General features: G+C 34.8%; 1 protein-coding gene across 15 annotated transcripts in view; it reads right to left on the bottom strand.

The window, feature by feature from the left end:
• Window positions 1-404: 404 nt before the first annotated feature.
• The window catches only part of LOC114309859 (phosphatidylserine decarboxylase proenzyme 3), a 48,959-nt gene continuing 21,533 nt past the window's right edge, over window positions 405-27,830 (bottom strand). For 3 of the 15 annotated variants that reach the window (XM_082912444.1, XM_082912455.1, XM_082912452.1), the window contains 14 exons: window positions 16,675-16,830; window positions 16,466-16,550; window positions 15,664-15,702; window positions 15,463-15,574; window positions 14,128-14,228; window positions 12,257-12,304; window positions 11,483-11,644; window positions 10,777-10,872; window positions 10,593-10,667; window positions 10,399-10,491; window positions 4,176-4,262; window positions 4,028-4,078; window positions 2,931-3,072; window positions 808-909 (listed from right to left, as the gene is read on the bottom strand). In XM_082912444.1, the coding sequence (XP_082768570.1) occupies window positions 872-909; window positions 2,931-3,072; window positions 4,028-4,078; window positions 4,176-4,262; window positions 10,399-10,491; window positions 10,593-10,667; window positions 10,777-10,872; window positions 11,483-11,644; window positions 12,257-12,304; window positions 14,128-14,228; window positions 15,463-15,574; window positions 15,664-15,702; window positions 16,466-16,550; window positions 16,675-16,830 (1,285 nt within the window). In that variant the 3' untranslated portion in view covers window positions 808-871. Of the gene's footprint in view, window positions 611-807; window positions 910-2,729; window positions 3,073-4,027; window positions 4,079-4,175; window positions 4,263-10,398; window positions 10,492-10,592; window positions 10,668-10,776; window positions 10,873-11,482; window positions 11,645-12,256; window positions 12,305-14,127; window positions 14,229-15,462; window positions 15,575-15,663; window positions 15,703-16,465; window positions 16,551-16,674; window positions 16,831-27,830 lie in introns of those variants that run through there. The other 12 variants (XM_082912451.1, XM_082912459.1, XM_082912448.1 and 9 more) reach the window with 8 other exon arrangements.

The following is a 27,830-nucleotide window of genomic DNA, read 5'->3' as shown; positions in this document are numbered from 1 at the left end:
CGAAACACTCCCATTTTCGCTTCTGAATAACATCTTTGTGAAGATGGAGGGTGTTGAAGGAAATGGTGCTGTTGCCGAGTCTGGTTCTCACTCGGTGGGCGAAGAAGGGAAAGAATTGAACAACTGTGAAGCGGGTTTCTGACTGACATGGATAAAGCTCAAAATAGCTTGGAAAAGAAAGGTGATGGAACCAATTCGGAAGGAAGAAAAAGACCCCTGCAGTTCTTGGTGAAGATTGTTTTCAAGTCATGAATAATGAAACTGAGAACATGATCCCCTTGGATCCTTCTTGTGGTGAAGACTACTCAATTTTAGAGGGAGAATGCAGTGAGGAAGATGACAGTGATGAACAGTAATCAATCTTGTAATACATCAATCAATAATATACTTCAATATTTTTACAATTTCTTATTCATAACATTGAACCCATGCATAGAATATATACATTAGATAATCTTCATACATTAAGTTCAAACATCCAAAACTCAACTTACAAAAAACAAAAACTTAAAAAGAAAATACAAAAGCCTTAATTTGGAGGCATGACATCACAGGTTCACAAAAAGTAACTCCTTAAGCTGACTTTACAATTGATCTCCTTGTTGATCACCTACATACATATAAAGCAAGGGGGTGAGCGAAGCCCAATGAATAATAATAAAGTAAATGAGTTATTGAATGAGTCTGAATTTAGAAACAACTTATCATAGTTAACATATCTTTTAGAAATAAATCATCCAATAGCACTGATCATATATCAATTTGACAGAACAAACTCGGGTCCAATATAAAGCAAAACTACCTCAAGTCCAAGTTATAACAGAACGACCTCTGGTCCAATCATATGAGAACGACCTCAAGTTCAATCATATCAGAACAACCTCTGGTCCAATTTATACAGAACAACCTCTGGTGCAATCATATCATAGATAAACAGAACGACCACAGGTCCATTATGCCATTCATGAAGATTTCATTGAAAAGTCTCATAAAAATCCACAAATAGGAAACTCATTCAAATGGAGCAAAACATAATTTCAAGAAAAACATAACATTTCATGATGTTTCAAAATAAATATTTGAAACATATCTTTACAAAATTATTACTCACAACAAGTTTGATTCTATGAAGTTCCCTAGAGAAAACGACTTACATAACACATGAATTCGATAAAACTTACACATTCATTCACTTATACATTTCTTCACTTATTCAGATTAATTCAAATATGTTTCTAAGTGTCTTTTAATTTCCTGGTTGGGTCTAAACGAGTTTAAAACAGTGTTCAGAAGGTTAAATTGGTCGAAAGAAAGTCAAATCACACTCTCCTATTTTTTGCACATGCGGATGGCGCCGCACGTGCGGGCCACACGTGCAATTAAAGTAGTAGCCTCGTCTCTGTTTTGGCTTGACGACCACACATGCGGGACTCACAGCCACACATGTGATTCTGGGCAAACTTGAGTAGTCCGAAATTTTGCGAGTGTAAACCTTTGAAACTCATTTCTATGCTCAAATCTCATTCAATACACCATCAAAACATGAAATTATACATGAAATATGATCAATCTCCAATTCATTTGAATCAAAACTTCCTTTAATTTCAAAATCAAACTTTCAAATTCCATGAACTCATAATTTTCAAAACTTGTCTTCAAAGTCACTCATAAACTCAATTGCATAGATCAAATCTTCAATCTTGTTGCATGTAAGTTATAAGACTAAATTCATGTATATTTCCCAAAATTGAACTCTAACTTAACAAATTTAAAGAATTAGAACTCATATTCTTCACCCTAGCTAAATTAAAACATTCAAAACCCAATTTCTTTCAAATTATAAGATCAGTCTTCTAATTAGTTCTCGAATTCAAGCAATAAATGAGTTATTTACAAGATTTTGGTTTGAATTTCATACCTTAAGCTTGAATTCTTGAGTTTTCCTTCAAATTCTTCAATTCCTAAGTCTTTCATCTTCAAACCCTTGAGTCCTCTTCGTTGAGTTCTCTCTCTCTTCTATGTTCCTTTCTTCCTCGATCAATTTTTGACTTCTCTCCCTAACTCTAGAATTGTCTTCTATATACATCTTTTACCACTTAAGTGACTTAATTTAGGTTAATTACTAATTAGACTTAAATTAATCATGATTAGAATCTAATCTAATTATTTAACTTAATCTCAATTTAAACTTAATCAATTATTTTTAATTTATATTAATCTAAATCAAATTTTTAATTAAACCCTCATATGGCTCTAAATATTCAATTAAGTCGATTAAGCTCATCACTAAAAGATTTCTAACTCATATAAACATTCAATTTCTGATTTGAAACATGACACGTAACGAATAATTCACACACATACAAATCACAACAGATATTAACATCAAAATCAAAATTTCCTACAATTAAATTGATGCAATATGATATGCATGGTTGGGTTATCATACTCTATGCCTCTTGAAATGTCGTTAGCTCTGTTATTCTATCTTCTTTAGCATTTATTTTTTGTTATATTAAACTCCAAAAAATACAAAAAATATTTTTCAAATGTTTTCCGTCCAAAAATATAGAGCATTAGATATAAATGCAATTAATATTTCTAGATTTTAGTATGACTTTTTTTTGGAGTGAGGATTTTGGTATGACATTTTTACACTAGTTACCAGCTAAATTTCTGAAGGTGACATAATTTCATAGTTAATTTATGCTAAATACATTTCAGTTGGTGAATAACTGCAACTAATCACTAGAAAGTCATAAAATCCAAAATATCATCATCACATAATAGAGTTCCAAAAATCAATGAAGGTACATTATTTTGCTGTCAATGGCCCTATCTTATCTAAACATAGGAATTAAACAAAGTATAGGACTAAAAATGAGTCGAAATGGGCGGTAATTCATGTACAAAACTCTATGAAGCCTCACCTAAAACACATTTCTCCAAGTTTGGCAACCCAGTTTCAGGACCTTTCTTTATGGAGACACCCAACTTCATTCCAACAGAAACCAAGGTCTCTAGTGATCTAGCACTATTCGCGACGAGGTCCTCATCTATCTCTATTGTATCCTGCAGCATTTCACAGAAATCGGGCCATTAAAATCACAAACTATTTAACTAAACAAAAAAGGATATTGATGCAAGACGCTAGGTTAAAATTCCATCTAAAGTCAACTTTTTTCTTTAACAAATAATGCTTGAGAAAATATGAACTATTTAATGGTCAATGAAATGTTTTGACATGACTGATAGAATACTTCAGAAAATGTAAAAACCTTCGGCATTTTTTTTTTAATCTCTCAAAATAAATTGAATGTATCCATACGCACATTGTGAGAAGACATTCAAAAATAATAATTATTAATTAAAACATTAATAAAAATATAAGCAAAGCTTAAAACATCACATATAATTAAATACAAAAAGATGACACATTTATAAGCAATGAAATGAGAAAGAATACATATCATAGTTAAACACGACAACATGACAACTAGCAAGTGTGCCCACTGATATAAAGAAGAACTCATCTGCCCTTCTGGTATAGATCGAGCATTCCGACTTAGCTTAGACACCAACACAACATGACATAGATAACCTAACATGGAAAATTCTAAAAAGGTCTATTGAACACTGCTCCTATTAAAAGATTCACCACATAGGTCATTTTGGGAGCGTCCGACTAGTGTCCTAAGCCTGTCAAAATAACCAACTGTATAAAAAGGTATCAATTTTTTCTTATTAATTTTTAATTTCAAAAGAAGGCAACCAAAAATTGTCACAAAATGGCCATGACACTTGGTTTATCAGAAGACTTTTTAATTGGTTACAAACGAAAGTACCAAAGGGACATTAAAATGCCAATTACAATAAAATCCATATCTCATCGTTCCATGAAAGGTGAAAACCCATCCATTCACTACCTTCTCCTTTAAAAGAAAAAAGAAACGCAATATAATGAGGAAGAATTAAATATAGTCTGACTGCTTATTCCTCGATTCAAGATAAGTACTTAGGTACAAACCTTTTCAAAGACGCAGATGACAGTACTTCCACCAAATGAGAAATATCCAAACTAAAAATTGAGTGAATGAAGGTAGAAAGCCAGTTAGAAATTGAATAATAGCAATGATCAGAAAAGAAGTATAAAAGCATCGTCATAAAATGCGAACCTCATCTCCTTTTTGGATATAATCACCCTTCTTCTTTGTAAAAGTGATGCTGCCAACCATGGTAGCACCAACTGCAACAAATGCTACCTGCATCCAAATTGTAAAAGGTCACCCATTAACATGGAAAGACTGGGTTTTTTTATTTTTTTATTTTTTTATTTTCCATCTGTAGATGAAGCAGAAGAGTCGTTAATTAAGTTAGGATTGAAGCTAACATGGTGTAAGTCATGTACTTATGAAGCATGGCTGAACTTTCAATATGTAACTGTTGGTTGCCACAATTGTAAAAGCTTTGGCCATTAAGTGTGAGAATGTAGGTTAGAAGCCACTTCATACGAATAAAAGATGATAGTTAGACCTGACATAAAAAACCCCCTGGAACCCCAGATTGATGGAATGAACGTGGGGTAATGGTAGTCTTGGTTTACATTGTGATGAATGTAACTAGAATAGGTGGCATTTATTTAAACAAAGGGAACCGAAGGTTTCCTTGGTACTTCAGCTATACAACAGAATACCTTGACTTCAGTTTTGAGTAACACTTAAGTAGCTAAGTTTCCAACGATGAACAGATCTCTCTCCTTTATAGTTGTAAAGGGCTTCTGAGAAAAGAAAGGGGGCCATTCAAAAGGCCAACCACTATATCATAGGCATTTTGAGGAATGCCAATTACAGGACTAAAACTACAGAGGCATTCTAGTGGGAAGGCTGACAACTACACTCTATACACGGTGGCTTATTTTATTTTGGTATTGCGTGATTATGGCATAACACAAGAAAGTCATAATTGAAATACTAAAAGCAAAATATAAGATTTCTTGCTCATTGATAAGGAAACATCCAGAGTCATTTTCTATAAAAGGAAGGCAATATGAATTGATGGATGGAGGATGAGGTCCATGCACTATCAAATTGATATTATCAAATTGATACAATGTCATCTAGGATGGACTAGAGCATCATAATTCGGCCATCTGGCTCCTCACATTCTGTTTGATCCTTTATTGGGACAAGCTGCAAGGGCAAAGAACTAGATGCTACAGAATTCACAAGGAAAGAACTTAGAAAATATGAGGAAGAAGAACTCCGAAAATATGAGGAAGAAGGAATATATTTCTGTTATATTCAAAACTTCTTATCTTACAAGACCAAATGACACTCCTTATATAGGAGATATTATAAACATCATTATAACCCATTATATGCCACTTACATATTATATATTACCACTATCTACCACTATCATATTATATACATGCCACTATCTACCACCAACACCACTATCATATTCTATACATGCCACTATCCTTCACCAACACCACTATCATATTATATACATTAACACAAATTTCCAGCACTCCCCCTCAAGCTGGTTTGAAGATATCTTCCATAGCCAGCTTGCTAGTCAGCTTATCAAATTGCTTCTTGTGTAGTCCCTTCGTTAGCACATCAGCTAATTGTTCACCTGTTGGAAGGTAGGTCATACAGATTATGTCAGCATTGATTTTCTCCTTGATGAAATGTTTATCCACTTCTATATGTTTTGTGCGATCATGTAGAACTGGATTATGAGCTATAGATATAGCTGCTTTGTTGTCACAATAGACTTTCATAGGTGTCGGGTGAGAAAGCTTTAATTCTTCAAGAATTCTTTTAATCCACATTACTTCACAGATTCCATGGGCAACAGCTCTGAACTCTGCTTCTGCACTACTTCTAGCTACCACATTATGTTTTTTACTCCGCCATGTAACTAGGTTCCCACCTACAAAGGAGCAGTATCCGGATGTTGATCTCATGTCTGTAACACTTCCTGCCCAGTCTGCATCTGTGTATACTTCAACTTGAAGATGCCCATGTTTCTTGAACAGTAAGCCTCTCCCTGGAGTTCCTTTCAAATATCTTAAGATCTTATAAACGGCCTCAAAGTGCTCTGCCCCTGGTGAGTGCATGAACTGACTTACCATGCTGACTGCAAAGGCAATATCAGGCCGCGTATGAGACAAGTAAATCAATTTCCCTACAAGTCGCTGATATTGTTCCCTCTCTTTGACTTCTTCAACCTTAGCAGCTTGTAACTTCAAGTTAGGCTCGATCGGAGTCTCCACCATCTTACAACCAAGCATACCTGTTTCTCCAAGGAGATCAAGAACATATTTTCTCTGATTAACGAATATACCTTCCTTGGATCTTGCAAATTCCATTCCGAGGAAATACTTGAGGGCTCCCAGATCCTTAATGTGAAATTCTTTTGCGAGTTTCTCTTTGAGGGCTGCTAACTCTGCTTCATCATTACCAGTTAAAATGATGTCATCAACATAAACAATCAAAATTGCAATTTTACTGTTTTTTGAATGTTTATAAAATATTGTGTGATCTGCTTGACTCTGCGAGAAGCCACAACTGATAACTGCCTTCCCAAAGCGTTCAAACCACGCTCTTGGTGATTGTTTGAGTCCGTATAATGACTTGTTCAATCTGCATACTCTGTCGCTTCCAAGTCTCTGCTCAAATCCCGGCGGTAGGCTCATGAACACCTCCTCTTCAAGATCACCATTGAGAAATGCATTTTTAATGTCAAGTTGATGTAGAGGCCAATCTGAATTTACTGCAAGAGATAACAGTACTCTGATGGAATTTATTTTAGCAACAGGAGCAAACGTCTCCTGATAGTCGATCCCATAAGTTTGAGTGAAGCCTTTAGCCACCAGTCTCGTCTTGTATCTCTCAACGCTTCCATCTGCGTTACATTTTATCGTAAACACCCATTTACACCCAACTGTTTTCTTGTCTTTGGGTAGATCAACTATCTCCCAAGTACCACTTCTCCTTAAAGCATTCATCTCCTCCATGACTGCTAATTTCCAATTCGGATCATCCAATGCTTCCTGTATATTCCTTGGAACAAACAAGTGTGAAATCCTAGATGTGAAAGTTCTATGGTTTTTAGACAGTCTTTGATAGGAGAGGTAATTTGCAATAGGATGTTTAATGCAATTTCGAACACCTTTCCTAATTGCTATAGGAACATCAAGGTCGGAAATAGAAGGAATAGGATTACCTAAAATTTCGATGCCAGAACTCGGGTGGACATTCGGGTCATTAGGATGGACATTCGGGTCATTATTCCTCAGATGAAATCGCTTCCTAGTATAAACCTGAAGCTCAGGATTTAGATCATTTTGTAGTACTTCTCCCCCTAAACAAGAATCTTCTTGACTAGGCACCATAGAACTTGGTTCTCCTAAGTGATCATTATCAGACAGATGTGATTTTTGTGTAGGATAAATGACATTGGGGAGCGGGATAGAAATATCCCAAAAACGGTCTTCTACTCCACTTGTCTCCCCCTGAAGAGAAGTGTTGGGGAAATAGGATTTTGTTTCCACAAATGACACATCCATACTCACATGAAATTTCTTGGTTTGAGGATCGAAACACTTATACCCCTTTTTGTTTGAGGAATAACCCAAAAAAACACATTTTATAGCACGGGGGTCAAGTTTTGAACGAAATTGACTGGGAACATGAACATAGGCAGTACATCCAAAAACTTTGGCGGGTAAATCAGAAAACAACCTCGTGTCAGGAAAAAAAGTTTTGAGACAATCAAAAGGTGTTTTGTATGTTAACACCTTTGTAGGCATCCTGTTTATCAAATAAGAGGCTGTTAAAATTGCTTCACCCCATAAATATTTAGGAACATGCATGTAAAACATTATAGCACGTGCTACTTCAAGTAGATGTTTATTTTTTCGTTCTGCAATGCCATTTTGTTGAGGGGTATCCCGACATGTAGATTGATGAAAAATCCCATTTTTTTCCAAAAACTCACCCAACTGCTCATTGAAATATTCTGTTCCATTATCAGAATGTAAAATACCAATTTTGGTTTGAAATTGGTTTTCAATCATATTGTAAAAATTTGTGAATAAATTTTTCACGTCAGATTTTTTATTCATCAAATAAATCCAACATAAGCGGGTATGGTCATCAATAAATGTAACAAACCATTTTTTACCAGAAAGAGTAGTGATTTTAGAAGGGCCCCAAACATCACTATGAATCAAATAAAAAGGTTTGGAAGCCTGGTAAGGTTTTGGCAAATAAGTAGAGCGATGAAATTTTGCAAAAATGCAACTTTCACAATGAAAAGAAGAACAATCAATCCCTTTAAATAATTCTGGAAATAAATGTTTCAGATAAAGAAAACTAGGATGTCCTAGCCTATAGTGCCATAGCATTATTTTTTCTTGAACAGAGATTGAACTAGTACTATTAAAGCTCTGAGCTTTTTTATTACTAACAGGTACTTCATCAAAGTAGTAAAGACCTTCAAGCATCCTAGCACGCCCAATCATCATCCCCGAGTTCTGGTCCTGAAATTCACAATGGGATTCAAACAATGTAACACGACAATTAGAATCCTTAGATAGTTTACTGACAGACAAAAGGTTACAGGCTAAGTTGGGGACGTGAAGAACAGCATTGAGATTAATTTTCTCAGTTAGTTTAATAAATCATTTTCCTGCAATAGGTGAAAAACTACCATCGGCTATTCTGATTTTGTCATGACCAGAACAAGGGAAATAGGTACTAAATAAATGGGAAAAACTAGTCATGTGATCGGAGGCACCGGAATCTATGATCCACGGAGAGAAGTTTAGGCAAGAGAAGGCTTTAGGATTTCTACCTGTTTGTGCCAACAAAACACTAGGAGTACCGGATGAGGAGTTGGATTTTATCAGCTTTAAGAGTTGATCAATCTGCTCTTTGTTGAAGGGACCTGAATCGGCTTCATAGCGGTAGGAAAGCCACGATTTTTCTCTCCTTGTTTGCTGCTTTTCCAGCTGACAGGTTTGCCATGGATCTTCCAACACGTTTCGCGTGTATGGCGAGGCTTGTTGCAAAAATCACACCAGACCCGTGGCTTATCATCAAACCTGCGCTGGTAATTTGCAGCCTTGTTGGCCGCAGCATCGCTAATTAAAGCAGAAATTTCAATGGATTCATCAGTACCTTTTTTCTTAAGCATGACGCTTCTTCAGCTCTCTTCCCTTCTGACTTCGGCAAATACTTCGCCAATGGATGGGAGAGGAGGTCTGCCAATAATTCTTCCTCGCACTTCATCGAACTCAATGTTGAGGCCGGCAAGAAACATGTAAATACGGCTGTCTTCCACAGTTTTCTTGTGGTGGTTGCAGTCGTCAACCGATTTCCATTCGTATGTGTTGAAGATGTCAAGATCCTGCCACAACCTTTTCAACGAATTGAAATATTTGGTGACGGAATCATCTCCTTGACGAATCTCTCCCAACTTCAAAGTTAATTCGAAAACTTGAGATTGATTTCCTAGGTCAGAATACATCTGACTAACATTATCCCACAATTCTTGTGCAGTAGTATAGCACATGTAATTAGAGCTTATATCCTCCTCCATGGAATTGACCAACCATGTCATAACCATGGAGTTTTCAGCGTCCCAACTGTCGAACAGCGGATCATTAACAGCAGGAGCCTTCTTGTTACCAGTGATGTAACCGATCTTTCCTTGCCCACGGATATACATCCGGACAGATTGTGACCAGCGGAGAAAATTATCACCATTTAGGCGGATGGTGGTGATTTGGACAGAGTGAGAGTTGGACGTTTTCACCGGAATGGCAGCGGCAGGGGTTGAAGTGGTTTCAGACGTGACTTCCGACATGGCTATGACGGTTTTAGGGCTGCTGTGTTTTTTGTTGCTCTGATACCAACTTAGAAAATATGAGGAAGAAGAACTCCGAAAATATGAGGAAGAAGGAATATATTTCTATTATATTCAAAACTTCTTATCTTACAAGACCAAATGACACTCCTTATATAGGAGATATTGCAAACATCATTATAACCCATTATATGCCACTTACATATTATATATTACCACTATCTACCACTATCATATTATATACATGCCACTATCTACCACCAACACCACTATCATATTCTATACATGCCACTATCCTTCACCAACACCACTATCATATTATATACATTAACACAAATTTCCAGCAAAAGATATTGTTTTAAAAGTTAAGGCTGCCAAGTTCAAATTGTGCAGATTTAAAAGACAGCCTCATAGTTCATCTTCCGTGTGTGTGTGAGCGTGTCTCAGAGAGAGAGAGAGAGAGAGAGAGAGAGAGATGAATCATAAATATTGTGTAAAATGACTAAAACGACAAACCTTTCCGAAGTCTTTAGTTGAAAGAACAGACACCACCCGCTTATTCTCAGTGAACACATTGCAGTACTTGCTATTCACGGCAATAGGGTTAACCTTGATGATAAGAAATACAGCATCAATAAAGGGGAAATAGAAGATAAACAAGAAGACACATGACAAACTAACCACAACAAGAATATTAAATTTGCACATACTGTATATAAGCATCCGGGTATATCGACAAAGTGTTCAATGGTTCCAGATACTGGAAAATGGAATCGATGATAATCCTGCAACAAATTGGAAATATTAAACTTTGAAGATAGCAACCGAAAAATATAGAGTTTAAGAACCTTCGTTGTACTGAATATTAAATAAAATAAAAATTGCACCAAATACCTGTGGTGCCAATCGGAATATCACCAAGGATCCGTCCATGAAAGCAGTAGAGCATATTTCTTTCCCCAGAAGACCTTGAATAGAAAACTTTCGACCCTAAGAGTAATAAGTAAGATCCCATTAAGAAACACAAAGAACATTAGGGCTTTTCTCAAATTTAAATAAATCTCTGAATTAGGTATCAGTTATTTTTAATGCAGTGATTCTTGTTTTCTGCTCTCATCCATCCATCTACAGATGGAGATTGAAGCCATTTCCAGACAACTAGTATTAGTTTTCATTTAGAAAAAACCACCCCACTGCCATGTCCCAAAGCCCTTGATCTGGTGTTCAGAGTTCCTAGTCTTGTACATGCATTAAGTTGGTTCTTTGCAACTTTTTGGAACTTCAGGCATCTAGCAGGTTGAATTATCTCACTATTTTTAGCTTCTATTAATAACGAATACACAACTAAATGAACAGCCTAGCTAGTTAGATCAGGTGACATGAGTGTGAAAACATCCACATGAGCATCAAAAGAGGTTAACCAAAAAAAAAAAAGTGGTCATGTTGAAAATGGTTTGCAATGAAGGATAGAATTATAATGGGTAAAGTAACTGTTGCTCCTCCCAACATCTATTGTCATACCTATTTTCATTTTTCAAATTAGAGAAAGCATAAAAGTAACCAAACACCCTCTCACACACTTAAAGAATTTAGACTGTACCTTAATCCAAAATCTTGTACTATCTTCAACATTTCTAAATGCTATTAGACGGCTGTCGGCAGCACATACAGCAACATCATCACGTTCCAAGCAAGCAATTGGTCTTGCACCAGGTTTTAACTCTCTTATAAAAAATTCATTAAATGTCTGCATGCATAGAAACTACGGATTCAATTTAAAGAGGATAACAGCAAGTGTCACGTTGCAACAAACTTGATAAAGAAGCAGAAAGGATAATGATATAGCATAATGATATAGCACCACAATCAAATAATGGCAGAATTATAACAATAGTATATTGCAGCTAACTGCCTAATGGATTCAATTTAAAGAGGATAACAGTAAGTGTCACATTGCAACAAACTTGATAAAGAAACAGCAAGGATAATGATATAGCATCCCAATCAAATAATGGCAAAATTATAACAATAATTTATTGCAGCTAACTTCCTAATTCTCTGTCAATGGCATCCAAGACTGCAACTACAGGAAACATAGATTTGACTTTTTATATCGTTAAAGTTCTATTCTATGTAGTAGAGAAGGATATGGCATAATTTAGAGCATTATGTGGATGGAGATCACAGAAAAGAACTAGTCCAATAATGAGATATGGCCGAACATTATGACATAAACATTACAGTCCATATTCATAAATTCAAGTGGCAATGGGTCAAAACTAAAATGTTCATTCTTAATAAATATCCAAGAAGAAAATCCTATTTCCATGCATCATTTAAATAAACTTTACAATTTTTGCCAGTCTTAACCTACCTTGAAATGTTCCAATGGGTACTTGATCTCAGTCAAATTGATTTGATCCTACAGTACAATATCGGAAAACAATTAGGCGAAAGAATGGTATACACATAATTTTAGCATACAAGAACTTCACCAATGTAGCTAAAATGTGAACATATAATGAAAGGCTACCAAGAACAATTAACAACATTCATGAACCAAAAAAGACATACATGCATAGACAGAATACATGAAAGCATACCATGTGCCTCTAGCATTGTTTCTACTTAATGAATATTATTCATGAACCACAAAACGAAGGAGAGCAAATTCCTTGTATGTGCTAAAAAAATGTTAAGATTGCTTAATTCAACAGAATATTCTGAGTCCACCCATAGATCATCACTTTGTATAAACATCACTTTGAAGACAAAAGACACGACTCATGAATTACTTTAATGTTTCAAAAACTAAAGCATGAGTGAGCATCCAACTTGAAAATATGTATAAACAGACACAACCATGTATACCACTTTAACATTTACATTAGATGTCTACCGAGCAACCACACAAGCACAACACATACGAAAACCAATTTGAAATAGCTTTAAATACCATTCACTTGGTGGCAGCTATGTTAATTCTCTAATAACATAAACTTCACAAGTCATTTTTTTTTTTTTTTTTACAAGTCATGTTGAATGAAGAGATTTTACTGAAGTTTCTGCAAATCATCTACAAATCACAATTCTTCCTCTCTTGGCATGGCATTTACTGATTGAGCATCAAACAAAGAAAATAGAAAATAATTATTCTATTTTCTTTCTCCATTTAAAAGGTAAGAAGAATACTTTGATCAAAGACATCAGTCAACTGTTCTTCCCACTTCAAAACCATACCATAACATGAAATATAACACTTATATACCTCAATTGTTATATTAGTGCTCGTTTGGGAAACCTTTAGCTTAGGTATATTTTTCAGAATTAATTATGGTACAAGTGATTATGCCCATAATCAGTTCAGTATTTGCCTTTTGTGTTTCGAAAGTGCTAGTTTGATTGTTTGATTGCGATACATATATTGTGTATTCATGAATAAATATGTATGTGATATTGCATGTAATGGCAAAAGATAAAAGTGAATAAAAAGAATATAATTTTATCTTTTTTAAATAAGTACATTCGTACATATTAATATAAACTAATTGATGCATTGCAAACTTAAGTCTAGCTGTAGTGGTTGTTGACTCGTATTCTACATTAATGACTACGTTTCAATCCTTAGCGGCCTTCATCTTTATTCCTCTCCCTAATTAAGGGACACAATTTTGAACATTAACCCCCACCAAATCCCTTATAAACATGAATCCTAATATGAATATGCAAGTTAGGGGCATAATAGGAAAAAATAATAACAATAAAATGTGAGGATCATGTTTGCTGAAAGCTGATCCGGTCACGGGTTTCCACCTTTCGTAATGCAGAATTATATTGCCAAATGCCCACAAAAGATAACACAACACTTCTTTTTTTAATAGAAAATTACTCCAACTGGAAAGAAACATCAATCTGGACATATTATTGATTTGATCATCAGCCGTAAAAAGGGTAATTTAAACATCAACATGTGAAACAATTAGGAAGTACCCACCACCCACCTCCTGTGCATTCAAAAGTAATGTATGTAACCATGATACAAGTCATACAAGAAGACTTCAGAAAAGAACAGATTCATGAATTCATATCAAAGCAGACTTAACTTTCACCCAAAAAGCGTAAGAAAATTATCTTTGAATACCATTGTGCTCAAAACGCAATCACCAAGGAAGCAAAAACATTTCATCATACCTAAAAACATGATAACAAAATCACTGTTACATTTATTATTCAAAATTATCATACCTTAAAAAATTCAATGAACTCTGGTATATCTTTAGCTGATTCAATTGAATTCATTTTCTTTCCCTGCATTTCCGAGATGCTCTGCAAAAGTTCTTTCACCCCTGCACCCAATTGTAGCACCAAACTAGTCCAAAAGTTACGAACTACACAAACTATGAACAAACGATATGGAAAAGAAGTGAAGTCAATTTGTAATTTGCAACAGAAGATCATTAAGAGCAGTGATGAGCAAATAAAGACTGAAATGGAGGCAAAGTGAGGAATGGACTGAGAATTTGAACTAGTAAGGCAAAACATGATTGTCTCCGATTTGTCGAAAAATATGTCCTACATTAAGCCAAATGATAGAAGTGTCAGAAGTATACAGTTGAGTTCAAAAGTTTTTACGCTGAATATTTTGGCTCACATAATGGAATAAGAATGTGGTTGGGAACTCAATAACAAGGGTAGGTTTATATAGCTGAAATATTAGAAATATGATAGTGTAGTTCTAAATCACCAAAGCAATAGTAATTTTTTTTTTTTTCATGATAGGTGAGGGCCGCTATCCCTCACCTTTTTCCATTTCCTTTATATATTTTTCTTCTAATATTTCCTCATGTAAAAGATAAATTTCAGAATCACTAAATTTAGTTATAAATGGAAGTGCACCATAAATTGAGGCCCCGTTTGTTTTCAGAGGTAGAATGGAGGGGATTCATAGTGAGAGGATTAAGTAAAATTGTGTTTGTTTTGATAATAGTTGTTAGTGTACGAATTGTTAAATTATTTTTATATAAAATAATAGAACAAATAAAAAAATATAAAAAATTAAACATTAATGTTTAAAAAAAAAATTCCCAATATGTAAAAAATAAAAAAAAAATTCTAATCCCCTCACTATTTTTCTAATACTACCTCTGTCTCCTCCATCCCAATCCCCCTTCCAACCTCCATCTTAATCCCCTCCTCCATCCTAATCTCTTCCCCAACTCTAAAAACAAACACAACACTAAATAACCCCACCTCCATCCTAATCCCCTCCCATCCATTACACTCCAAAACAAACGGGGCCTGAGTGCTTTCCACACACAAATTGGTAGGATAAAAAGTAACAATAATTTTGTAACATTGATTTAACTTTCCACTTAGCTGAAGGACCAAGGATTCCAACGATTATAGGGAGCATTTATTCATACAGAAAGCCCGCGTTTGTGTGTGTGTGTGTCAGAGAGAGAGAGAGAGAGAAAGAGAGAGAGATAGAGAGAGAAATAGAACTGCAGATATTTAATGCACATAACCTTAAACTATTTTCAAAAAGTCATTGCTAAGGATCAACAAAGATAAATGCTACACCTGTGTCCATAAGGCCAAGCCCTATTTTAGATTGATAAATGGCTCTCATTGATAAAACAATCTTTGCATCAATTAATTCCTCCACTAGCCTCTTTGTCCTCCGATCAAAAACCTAAAGCATCAAAACAATAATTAAAACATAAAAAAGCCACAAAGGCTTTGCATTGAAATTAATGATATGTGATTTGATGAAACAACAACCTGTGTAGGGTGTTGCACACAAATAAATGAATGGGACCCCTAATATTATGATGTCAATAAACAACAGTCAATTTATCTGTACAAAGACTAATAATTTCAAATTTATTAGCTTATATGTGACTTATTTTGGATGGAAGTACACTAAAGAAAAAAGGAAAAAATAACACACAGAAGATAATTGAATTTGGGGGATGAATATAAAAAGAAAGAACTTTAAAGGATAATTAATTTCTGATTTCCAATAGCAAAAATGAATATGTTGTTAAGAAGGATACAGTGTATACGACATTATCTAAGAAGCTTTGGACGGAAAAAACAGATCTAACTAGTTAGAATCTAATCCAATACATCTTTATCAAAAGATCAAGTCATATACTGAATCATACATACACCATAGCTATGAAACTCCTTTTTTATTCGGTTAATCTTCTGACCCCGCCCCACAATTACATATTCATCACCAACAATATCTTGTATACATAGAAAATTATTAAATCGATACCAAATGCCTATACTCCTCAATTCAACCAACATGGGAGACCATTTTTGCCAGAGCAAACCTTTATGGAACAAAAAAAAAAAAAAATACACATACATATTTTTTGATAAATATATGGAACTGAAAAAAATTAAAATAAATGTCACATCACCTCAAATAGACACTTTATTAAATCCTGGTTGTGATACGGTATCAGAAATTAATAGAACAAAAAATGACTAAGACGCAACTTCTGAAGTGTAACAATTTGTGGACTTTCTAGAAAACATTATCACTTGAAACACATGTTCAGAGAGAGATTACCACAATATGCGAAGATCTTGACCCAGATTTCAAACCGATGTCATAAGAGGAAAAATTGGCCCATTCACTTAGCTTAAACATCCACCTAAAGACATAATAATTGGTCTTATAATTTAAATCATGGAATAGAAAATTATTCATAAAATTGGAAGGAATAGTTGTATTATATCATACATGATCTAAAAGTTCAACATTCACAAAATACGCACCCATATGAAGCTTGTTTATCAGTCAAGAATCCCCCAGTCATAACCTGGTTTCCAGTCCCTTCATCAAAACACAGGGTCAAATGAACCATATTGTTCAACTTATCTGAAACTTCAAGAATTTCACCACATACAGGGCAGCAATTGATAAGTGGTTCCCTGCAATAAAGAAATACATTACAAAAGATAACAATTCTGAGAACTTCTCACATAAATAAATATGAACCCTATCAGCCTGAGAGTACTAGCAGGAATAAGCATAACCAATAACGAACTAAAACAAAAGTTGTAAGCTCAAACAAACTGCACATTTTAGATCTCGCCTAAAGGATGAGATGCTTCCAGAAAGTAACCATCTAATATCCTAAAGCTACAAAATATGGTGAAAGAAATCTTGCCACATGATATTTAGACATAATCTTCTAATACTCTCCATCAACTCCAATAGCTGAATTCCAACTTACATGAATTTACAAGATTGAGCAAAATTGGGTATGTGTAGACATCCCATTTTAACTGACCCTAAAACCTAGGCGTTCGAATGCTTCCCGATGATGAAAGTGTTAAAACTTTGACTTTAGTATGTTTGGGTCACTGTGGTTCGCTGTATCATTTTTTTATTCCCAAAAAATTGTTTTTATCCAAAATTGTCCTTTTTATACCCAAAAACATTTTTCTACTAAAACCTGTTTTTTTAGCCTCTTTCACAGTAAAGATGAGAGAAGAAGGCCCAATTAAATCTGAGTTGATGAATTTTTCAAAAATGTTAGCATCATTTTCAATCAAAACCTCAATTGGGAGTTAATTGGGCTTTCTTAGGCAATAAGTTAGCCCAGGAGTAGAATGGTGGACTTGGGACCTCGTGGGCCTGTGGGTTGACTAACACATGGCCGGACTTGGGAAGTCAACCCACACCAGCCACCATTCAGCCGCAGATCACATTGGCCCCGTTTGGTGTAGCTGTTAAAACAGCTTATAGATTATAACTTAACAGATTACAGATTATGACTTTAATCAGAAGTTGTTAATCTGTTTGGTGTAACTATTGGATTATAGATTTAAGTTGCTGAGTAGCGTTTGTTAAATAAGCTGTGAAATAACTTTTTCAATTAATTTTTATTTTTTGTTTGTCTACATTTCTCATAAAAAATAATAATAATAATCTATAGTCCATTTGAGTCTTTTTCTATTTTAAAAAAAATAAAAAATAAAAAATAAAAAAATTTAAGAGTATAACCATAAATTAACATATCCACAGCAGAAGCTGATAATCAGAAGTAAGGGGTGAGCAGCTTTTCAGAAACAGCTTTTTTTAGTTAAAATAAGCTGTTAGAATCAGAAGCTGTTTGAAATAAGTTTAACCAAACAGTCCAAAATAACTTTTTCAAAGCTAAAAGCCATAAGTTGGCTCTGAAAAGCTGAAACAAACACCCCCATTCCCAGCTACACCATAGTCCAGGTGCGGCTGCACCTTGGTCCGGTTGAGGCAAAATTCTATTTTGGTTGGGACTTCTTGCCTAATTTAGTGGGAGGAACTGCAGGAGGAAGTCTATACACATTAGGTTTAGCCTTAACATGCATAAATTCGTCCCCAAGTCACCTTATGCCTTTATATACCCATCCCCTAAGTGTTTTTGGGAGAGAGAACTCCTAATACTCAAGTTTTGCCTCTTTTAAACTCTAGCCACCTTCAAATCCGAACATACACATACATACATACATACAGCAAATATGCATCTAAAGTGGATGCAAGTTGAATCAAACATAATACAAAGCTTGAGGGAAGTATTCAAGCAATTCTTTTTCTCTTGTCTACAGTTTGTTTGTCAAACCAAAGGTATTGTTCTTATTCTTTTGATTTTTAAACTATTTAATCATGTTTTATTCATTTGATAATGATTCATTTAGTTTCATGCATGTTTTATCATGTTAACTAGATATTTTACTTATTTTGATTAAGCTTAATCCATGATTCTATTGTATAATAGTTTTAGGTTATTTAAATCATATATTCATGCATATAGGCCCAAATTAGTTCATCATCCATATGATTTGTTCACTGCGTTTTATTTTGATTATTTAGTTTAGTTGATTAAATCCAAGTTATTTATATATGACTCATATTTATTGTCCTCTGGGCCTTTAGGGTTTCATAATATGCATGTTTGCATTAGCTTTTCTAATATCTAGGATCATGCATTTAGATTAATGTTCACATTCTTCGTCCATGTTCTTGAGCTTTCATGCATGTTCTTCATCATTCGAATATTATCATGATTTACTTGCCATATTTTGCATATTCAATATGATTGCACGTTTGGAAGATTAACTTGCTATATGTGATTATTTGATATAAATTGCATTTTTGGAGGTCTTATATTTTTAATTAGGATATTTGCCAGATTTGTTTTCAAAATCTTTTATCTTGGAAAATTCTCTCCTTTTTATGAAGATATTCTTTTAAAATCAAATCCTTATAAACATGCAAATATTCAAGTTAAAAGTGATCTGATCTATATTGTATGCATCACGTAGATGGTAGGTTTAGTTTAAGAGATTACGTTAATAATCGAGTTCATGAAATTAAATAAGAAAATAAATATCATAAAAGAAAATTAGTAGAGGCCAATCAATTGATTGGGCAAAATGGCCTTCCCCTTTTGTACCTAAACTCCCGAACCAAGATTTTTGGTTGTGTCAGATTAGTGGCCTAAATTACAATGGGGTTAGGTTTCTTAGTTTTCCCTAAAAATTAGGAGACGGCTCCAAACTTTTGTGAATCGATCGGGGATAAATCGATTTGTGGAAATATTATGATATATTGCCAATTTACACCTAAAAATCAAAGCCTTGATGTATTTTTCTTTAGCCTCACCTTGATTTGTGGAAATATTATGATATATTGCCAATTTAGACCTCGATGATTCACATACTTTTAAAAGAGTCAAATCCGATGTGTGGGTGCGTTGAAAGGCGTGGTATCCACAGTATGCCTGCTAGTGCAAAAGTTTTAAAAGGTGTCATTGAGGCTCACATCAAGGTGAGGCTAAAGAAAAATACATCAAGGCTTTGATTTTTAGGTGACACTTCCCAAAGGTTTGCACATCAAAATCTAAGGCAAACGCCATGTACACCTTTTGCGCATAAGCATATGACACGATTACACATGAAAAGTTTGCCTTAACTTGTCAAACTTCATCTAATATGTGGTTTAAATATAAAAAAGAACCTCTTTTGTAACCATGTTCCATGTGTAAAATCAAGTAATGACTAACTAAGAAAAGAAACAAAGCTAAGGCTCAAATGAGAAGCTTGATAATTGAAGGTTATGGTGTCGATTGATGTATTCATTACTATCATCTTGATGTTGTTTCGGTAATAAAATTGACTTTTCTTTATCAAAACAAAAAAAAGAGGTATGATGTCAATTTTCACCTTTGACGAGGGCATACCTTATTTTTTAGAAAGAGATGTCCAACACTTCGAGCAGAAAAGTGTTTACATTTATATTTATTTTTTAATAGTTTTTTACCATTTTAAAATATTTACTTATTTACTAAAAATAGAGATCGAAATGCTTACAACTTGAGGCCTTGATGCTTATGCCTTCTCTCACAAAGAGAAAAAGGCCCCTCATTGTGCAATCACCATCAAAAAAAATTGAGTGCAATTAGTGTAATATCAATTCGGATGGGGTCATAACTTCCTATGTAGGAGTTGCTATTTCAAGGTTTGATAATACATCAATTCACTTGAATTCGGTATTAACCAACATTATATTCATGTGTTTTAAATCCATAAAATACACAAAACTATGTCTGCTAGTGCAAATAATGCAACATCAATTTGGTTGGGGTCATAATTTCCTGAGTTGGAGTTGCTATTTCAAGGCTTGATAATTCATTGGTTCAGTTGAATTTGGTATTAACCAACATTATATTCATTTGTTCAAAATCCATAAAATATTGTGGATAATCACAAAGTATCATGATATATATATCAACTGTATGAAATTCACATTATTATATCCATAAAAATTTGCAATACATTGCACGACATAGAGATATATTTCGAACCCATGTGTTATCATCATATTATGAGAGATTCTTTCTGAACACTTAACTTTAAATCTATGTAGGTTATTGACATATTTTTTTGATGACCAGGTGTCTAGGCCAGCTTACGCGCACCTCGACTAATCCGAAGACCCAAGCCACGCAAAGCACCCCCACCGTGTGGATTGGGCAAATCTCTAGCAAAGCCCATGGGCATGGCCCCAAGGAGTTGATGTAGGTTATTGATATATATCGACACTGGGAAGCAAATGTCCATATTCCATTACCAGGAGAAAAAAAATAGTACACATTTAATTTGGGCAATGAAAGTGCCCATCAAAATAATATATGCAACTAGCTACTATCAGTTTCCATTACTAGGGCCGATAGAAGTAGTCCCTGTAACTACCCGAAAATTTAAGTTGTCCTTTAAATTTTATACTAGTATTATGGTTGTATGTGATGATATATTATTAAAAATAAAAATAAATACCAATAATAATAATAATAATAATAATAGTGGGTGTGGTAGTAAAATAAATAATTAATTTTATGTTGGTATACGATAAAGTATAATTTAATTAGGGATTAATTCGTTTATATAGTTATATTAGAAAACTGGGCCAAAAGGTAATTATCACACATATTCATTAAGATAAGTATAAATCCTGGTGAGTTATGAGCAAATCCAGGGAGGATTCGAGCTGGCCACGTGTTAGCCCGATGATGCTTTAGGTCCCTATAAATAGGGAGGAGTGGATCAAAATCTATGGGGAGAAAACGAAAGGAAAAAAGAGAGAGGGAGAGGCACGTAAGATACTGGAAGTAGAAACTTATAGTAAAAAGGTTGTGATAGTGGAAAGTAAGGCTAAGGGTCAATATTAAGGTGAGTTATATTATATCTTGAGTCACCATAATATATTTTACGTATGTTTTGACTTACCATAAATTATTACATAAAAGTTTATGTTTTATAAATTATATTAATATTCTAATTACGTGGATTATTTTTTGAACCCTATTTGCTTAAAATGAAACCCATAGATATGTTTGTTTAACTTTTAATGATTATTTGACAATGACCTCATATACAATTATGTTTTGTAAGTACTACCACGGGAGTCCCATACGGGGACTTAAATAACCATTGGCCTTTGTTTGGCCACCTTGTAGTCCTTAATTGTCATGGATCTATTGACCTCTGTTCTGTGCAGAGCAAAGTGCTGTGCGGAGATAAATGCTACAATATTGTGGGAGCCACCTCTATAATCCGTACAAGTCACCTATTGAATCCGTACCTCAATTCTGACCGTCACTCGTGTGCCCTCTATTCTGTTTTGTTTGGTACCGTGGTTATGGTTATTTATTTACATAATCTCAATTTTGCTACTTAAATGATTATTTGTTCAGACTAAGTTATCTTAAATATTTTAGTTACATAACTATCCATGGTTATTTTGTGTCCCTTATATTCTTGGCATAATATTTCTCACTCTGTCATGTGCTTATAGCTATTTACCAATTTTCGGGAAACAATGCAATTCAGAAATAGCTTTTGGAAAGTCTTAGACGTAGGGATGCAAAATAGACACATACAGCACTTTTATGATATTTTTATATGTAAATATCGACCTTTTTGGTCAATAAATTTTGTAATAAAAATAGAAACTCCGATAATTATTTTGATACCCTCACTTAAATATTATTTCCGCTCGCATTTATTAATTTATTCAAGAATTGGCCGAAGGTAACTTCAGTTACTGGCCATCACGATACTTAACCCTTGGGTATGGGGAGCGGGTCGTAACAGTCCCCATGTCAATTTCCATCAATACTGATCATCAAAATCAGAGACAATTTTGGAACAAAACATTACAACCCAACAAAAAGAGGGTTAATTGCATTTTTGGTCCCTAAAGTGTTTTGTGTCATTTAGCTCCCAACATTTTAGTTGTGTCAAATTGTACTGGGCTTTTTTTCTTTGGCTAAGGGGTAATTTTTTTGTTCCAAAGCTAATTCAGATGATATGAAATGAATACTAACATCGTCAAGCATGGGGGCCACTTTAACACAAATTCAATGTTTGGGGACAAAATCAATATAACTAAAATGTTGGAAGCGAAAATGTCACAAAGCAATACTTTAGGGACCAAATGTACAATTAGCCCTGTTATTAATTTTATATCCTAAAAAACCAATGCAAACAATAAAACAGTTTTCAAATTCTCGTCTAAGGTTGATTCTCCTTGTTCTTTCTCCAAAAATTGCAATAAGCTGCATGTATCCTTTTTTTTTATCATTTTTTTTATAGGAATAAAATGTATGTATCAAATATCAATTAAATAATAAGATGCGCATCACGTGGTAAATCATTTGAAGCAACTTACCAATAAGATCTGAATGCCTCTAGCTGTTGGTGAAAAAACTAATGTCTTATACTTATGTTTGATATGATCCTAGTTCACATTTAATTTGGGAAGAATATAAATTGATGCGGAGTGTAAGAAGCTCAAGGAATATATATCAAAAAAAAAAAAAGAAGTCAAAGGAAGGCTAAATTTAAAGAAGCGATAGTATTTAGACATTGGCATGATTTCATAGAAAAACTAACAGAAATCTTTTATAATTATGTTTCTAGTATTATTAAAATCTTATTTTATAATTATATTTATGTTTTCTAAGATTTTAAGCTTAGGGATAATTTGGTAATTTGCAGAATTTCCAAATTATGGGTTGTGTGGGTCACCCATAGGTCATCTTGTGGGTCAAATTTAGTTAGTCTTTGTTTTTTGTTTCTTATTTAGTCTTACATTAGTTTTGGAAATTAAAGATATAATAGTTTACTTTTTTTTTTGTTGTAGTTGGTTTATGAGGGACTCCTATCAACCCATGTAATACTTATAATTTAATAGAGTTGATATTTTATAGAATTTGAAAAGCTTTGAAGCTTTCTTATGGATTGTGTGATGCAACCCCAACCGTAGGTGTGATGCCTAAGGGATTCTAGGAGTGATTCCTAAACCTATCTTCTTTTTCTCCTTTTCCTCATTTTCCTCTTTTATTTGCTGCACTTTTAAGAGAAACATTGTGCACAGGTACTGTTCACAGTTCCTAAAACAGCCCCTAAACAATGCCAAAATCTCATCTTTCATGGTTAAACTCTTGCCAGTTTATTATCCTAAAAAACCCTACTTGTACCCTATACTCTTATTGCAATTTCAGCCATAAAATCCAATTAAAATCAGCCCCAAAAGTCCAGATTTGCTGCTGCCCTAATAGTTCTACATCAGTTTGGTATCAAAGCTTAAAGTTCCACCGTGATGCTTTTACATTGGGGGAGATCCTATAGAAGTGGATTGAAATGGGAAGAGAGTAAAATGCTTCTTAGAGAAAAAATTCATCTAGGGGATCTTCAAGATGACTTTCTTGATCAATTGCATGCTCTTGAGCAAGGTGATATGCGTGTGATTGATTATGCAAGAAAATACAATGAATTATTGATCAAATCTGGAGTGGTAGAAAGTGAACGGATGACTATTGCTTGTTTCAAAAGTGGGTTGAGATTTGGAATTAAAGAAGAAATATCTCATACATATTTGGAAGATCTCAAAGATGCTATTAAAACTGCTATGCAATTTGAGTTTTTCATAAAATTTAAGGAGAAATCTATAGTCTTGAAGCCTACTTCAAAGGGAGGATTGCTACAACAACTACAAAATTGTGTGAGACATGCATCACAGGATTATTGTCAAAGATGCGCAAACTGAGGTCAAAAGCAAAAGAAAACAATCAGATTTTGCCCAAAATCAAAGAAGACCAGATTATTAAGGATAAAAAGGCTCCCATTCATGAGATAAAAGCGCTACAAGTGAATTCTCAAATTGTTCAAGAAGAGGCTTGCGATCAAATTGAAGATTTGGATACCATACAAGCTGTAGAGGATGAAAAATTAAAGCAAGGAAAGGCTAATTTAGAGCAGAATATGACTTTTGCTAGAATATATATTAGGATCATTCTATTATTTGTTTCCTTATTTAGATTATATTTTGATTCCTTAATTAGTGTCTTAAGACTTTCTTATTCTATTAGTTGTTATTTTCTTATTCTATTATTTCCCTATTTGTGCCTCCAAGATTTCCATTGTAAGCTACCTATTCTCAATATAAAAGGGGGTGATTGTCTGATCATTCTCTAAGTTAGTTTTCTCTCAAATAAACATGGTATCAGAGCCAAAACCCCAAACCCATCACCCACACAGCCACCAGCCACCATCAATACACCACCCAACCACCACCAGTCACTATCCAACCTGTTCCAGACCCTGTTGGCTCCAACAAAAGACCTCCAGCTGCTGTTCAGGGCCTGTTAAGCTTTTCTGACTCTTCTCTGAGTGGTTTCAAACTAGCCGACACCCATCCTAGGGTTTTTCAGCTCAAACCAACACCCATCTGGGTATCTTCAGGCTTCTTCCATAGCCTGGTAGGTGCTTTGGACTTCCCTCTAGCCTTCTCTTGTGTTTCAAACTCTCTGTGATAACATCTAAGTGTTTCTCCATATCATATGTCCAGATAACACTCCTTGGTTCATCCTCTTTATTACTATTATTTTTTATTTTTTTTCATTGTGGTTGAACCCAAGACTAATATTTTGATTGAAGTTTCACCTTTTTTTCTTTTTTTTTTTATCATTTTATTATTCTTTGGGGGTGGTAAATGGCCCCATTAATCTAAGTGTTATGCCCTCATAGTGCTTTGTGTTTGAGATTGCTTGCCCATTCCATTCCCTCTTTCCATTATTGTGATTAGTGCTGTGTTTTTTGGTTAAGATAGTAACACAAACATGGCCGACCCATCTAGTGAATCCACTACTTCTCACCCATCTAAAGGGAAGAGTGTTAGTCCAGTTATGACTACTACTTCTGAGAACCTAAACCCTAGCTTCAAAATCACCACCTCTGTTAATGGTCAGAATTACCTTGCATGATCTCAGTGTCTGACACTTTTTGTGAAGTGTAGGGGAAAGATGGGATATGTTGATGGGAGAGCTCAAGCACTAGATATTTTTTATCCTGGTTATGATCAATGGGAGATTCCTAACTTTGTTGTCATGGGGTGGCTCATTCATTCCATGGTCCCTGAGATTGGTGAAGGTTATTTATCCATGGAGACTACTCAGGATCTTTGAGAGGTAGCAACTGCTACATATTCATGGAAGGGAAAGTTTTCTTAGTCATTTGAGTTGTGCCGGTCTATTGAGCGCTCAGTACAGGGAGAGCAGACAGTTCTTTAATATTACGCATTTTTGACTAGTGGTAAGAAACGCCTAGATCATCTTCTGGATTACAAGCCTGTTTGCACAGTTAACTCAGTTGGTTACCAAAAGTTTCTTGCCCAGGAGAGTCTTCAAGTTTCTGGAAGGCCTCAATGTGGAGTTTGATCCGGTTCGGAGTCGTGTCCTTGGCATGGATGTTCTTCCATCTCTTCAGGAGGCCTTTGCTTATATCCAGAATGAAGAGAGCCATCGTTCTGCTATGTTACCAACGACTTCTACAGACCACTCAGCATTACTTTCTGCACCTTCTCGAGATGGAGCTAGTTTGTCACTTCCTTCTTCTCATCCTTCCCGGAAGGATAATTTGTTCTGTGATTACTGTCGTTGGCTGAGGCATACCCATGAGACTTGTTAGAAGCTTCATGGGACTCCATCAGGGGGTCGAGGAGATCGCTCTGGTCATAGAGGCAGGCGTTCTAGTCAATCAAGAGGACATGGGTCTCACTCTTATGCTCATTAGTCTAGTGCTGTAGAGACGCATGATTCAGCTCCGGTTATACAGACTTCGAATCTGGTCTCTAGTATGTTGGTATGTCATCTTCTGAGTTTGAAGATGCTCTACGGAATCTGCTTGATCGCTGGTCTCCTGTTCCTCTAGGTACATCTTCTGCTTCTTCTTCATTTGCCCATTCAAGTAATTTGGCCTCATCTTCTAGTATTTTCTTATCCTATAAGACCTTGCCATGGATAATTGATTCTAGTGCCTCAGATCATATGTTTAGGTCTTCTGATCTCTTCTTAGACTATACACCAACCTCTAGTCAGGATAAAGTTAAGATTGTTGATGGTACTATTTCTTTTATCTCCGAAACAGGTTTAATCAATGCCACCCCTTCTCTACCTTTGTCTTCTGTTTTACATGTTCCTAATTTTTCTGTTAACCTATTGTCATTTAGTCGTTTTACTAGAGATTTGAATTGTAGTGTAACTTTTTTCCCTGATTCTTGTCTTTTTCAGGACCTTATCACGAAGAAGACAATTGGCAGTGGTAGAACAGAAAATGGTCTCTATATCCTCAATCAGTCTGACCAGCAGGCTTATCATTCCATCCCGTCTCCATCCACCAAGGAAGATTTATGGTTGTGGCATCAACGTCTAGGACATTTATCCTTTTTATTACTTAGACAATTATTTCCTTCTATTTTTATCAAAAATAAAGTCTCCGAGTTTCATTGTGAGTCCTACCAACTTGGCAAACAACATCGAGCCTCTTTTTCTCCTACTAATAATAAAAATTCAATTCTTTTTTCTTTAATTCATTTGGACGTTTGGGGTCCCTCTCATGTGATGTCAATCAAAGGTCATCAATGGTTTGTTACTTTTATAGATGACTGCTCTCAAACTACTTGGGTGTACTTCATAAAAGAAAAAAGTAAGGTATTTTCTGTGTTTCAAAACTTTCATAAGATGGTTAGTATCCAATTTGGGACAGTTGTCAAAATAGTGTGTTCTGACAATGGGGGTGAGTACATTGATTTTGGATTAGCAAAATATTTTTCTACTCGTGGCATTATCTTGCACTGACAGCCCTCAACAAAATAGGGTTGCCGAGTGCAAGAATCATCATCTCCTTGATATAGCTCACTGTATGTGTTTTTCTATTGGCGTACCTCGGGCCTATTGGGCCGAGGCTTTTCTCACTGCTGCATATCTCATTAACCGTCTTCCTACACAAGTCTTACAAAAAGGGGCACATTTGCAAGTTCTCTTCGGTTCTGAGTTTCTGTTTTCCATTCCTCCAAAAACCTTTAGCTGTGTGTGTTTTGTTCACAA

The sequence above is a fragment of the Camellia sinensis genome, unplaced genomic scaffold (assembly GCF_055761805.1).
Source record: "Camellia sinensis isolate YWXY unplaced genomic scaffold, ASM5576180v1 Unanchor3, whole genome shotgun sequence".
Classification (NCBI taxonomy): Eukaryota; Viridiplantae; Streptophyta; class Magnoliopsida; order Ericales; family Theaceae; genus Camellia; species Camellia sinensis.
The sequence above is the reverse complement of the archived record's forward strand: the minus strand, read 5'-3'. Positions and strand labels throughout refer to the sequence as shown.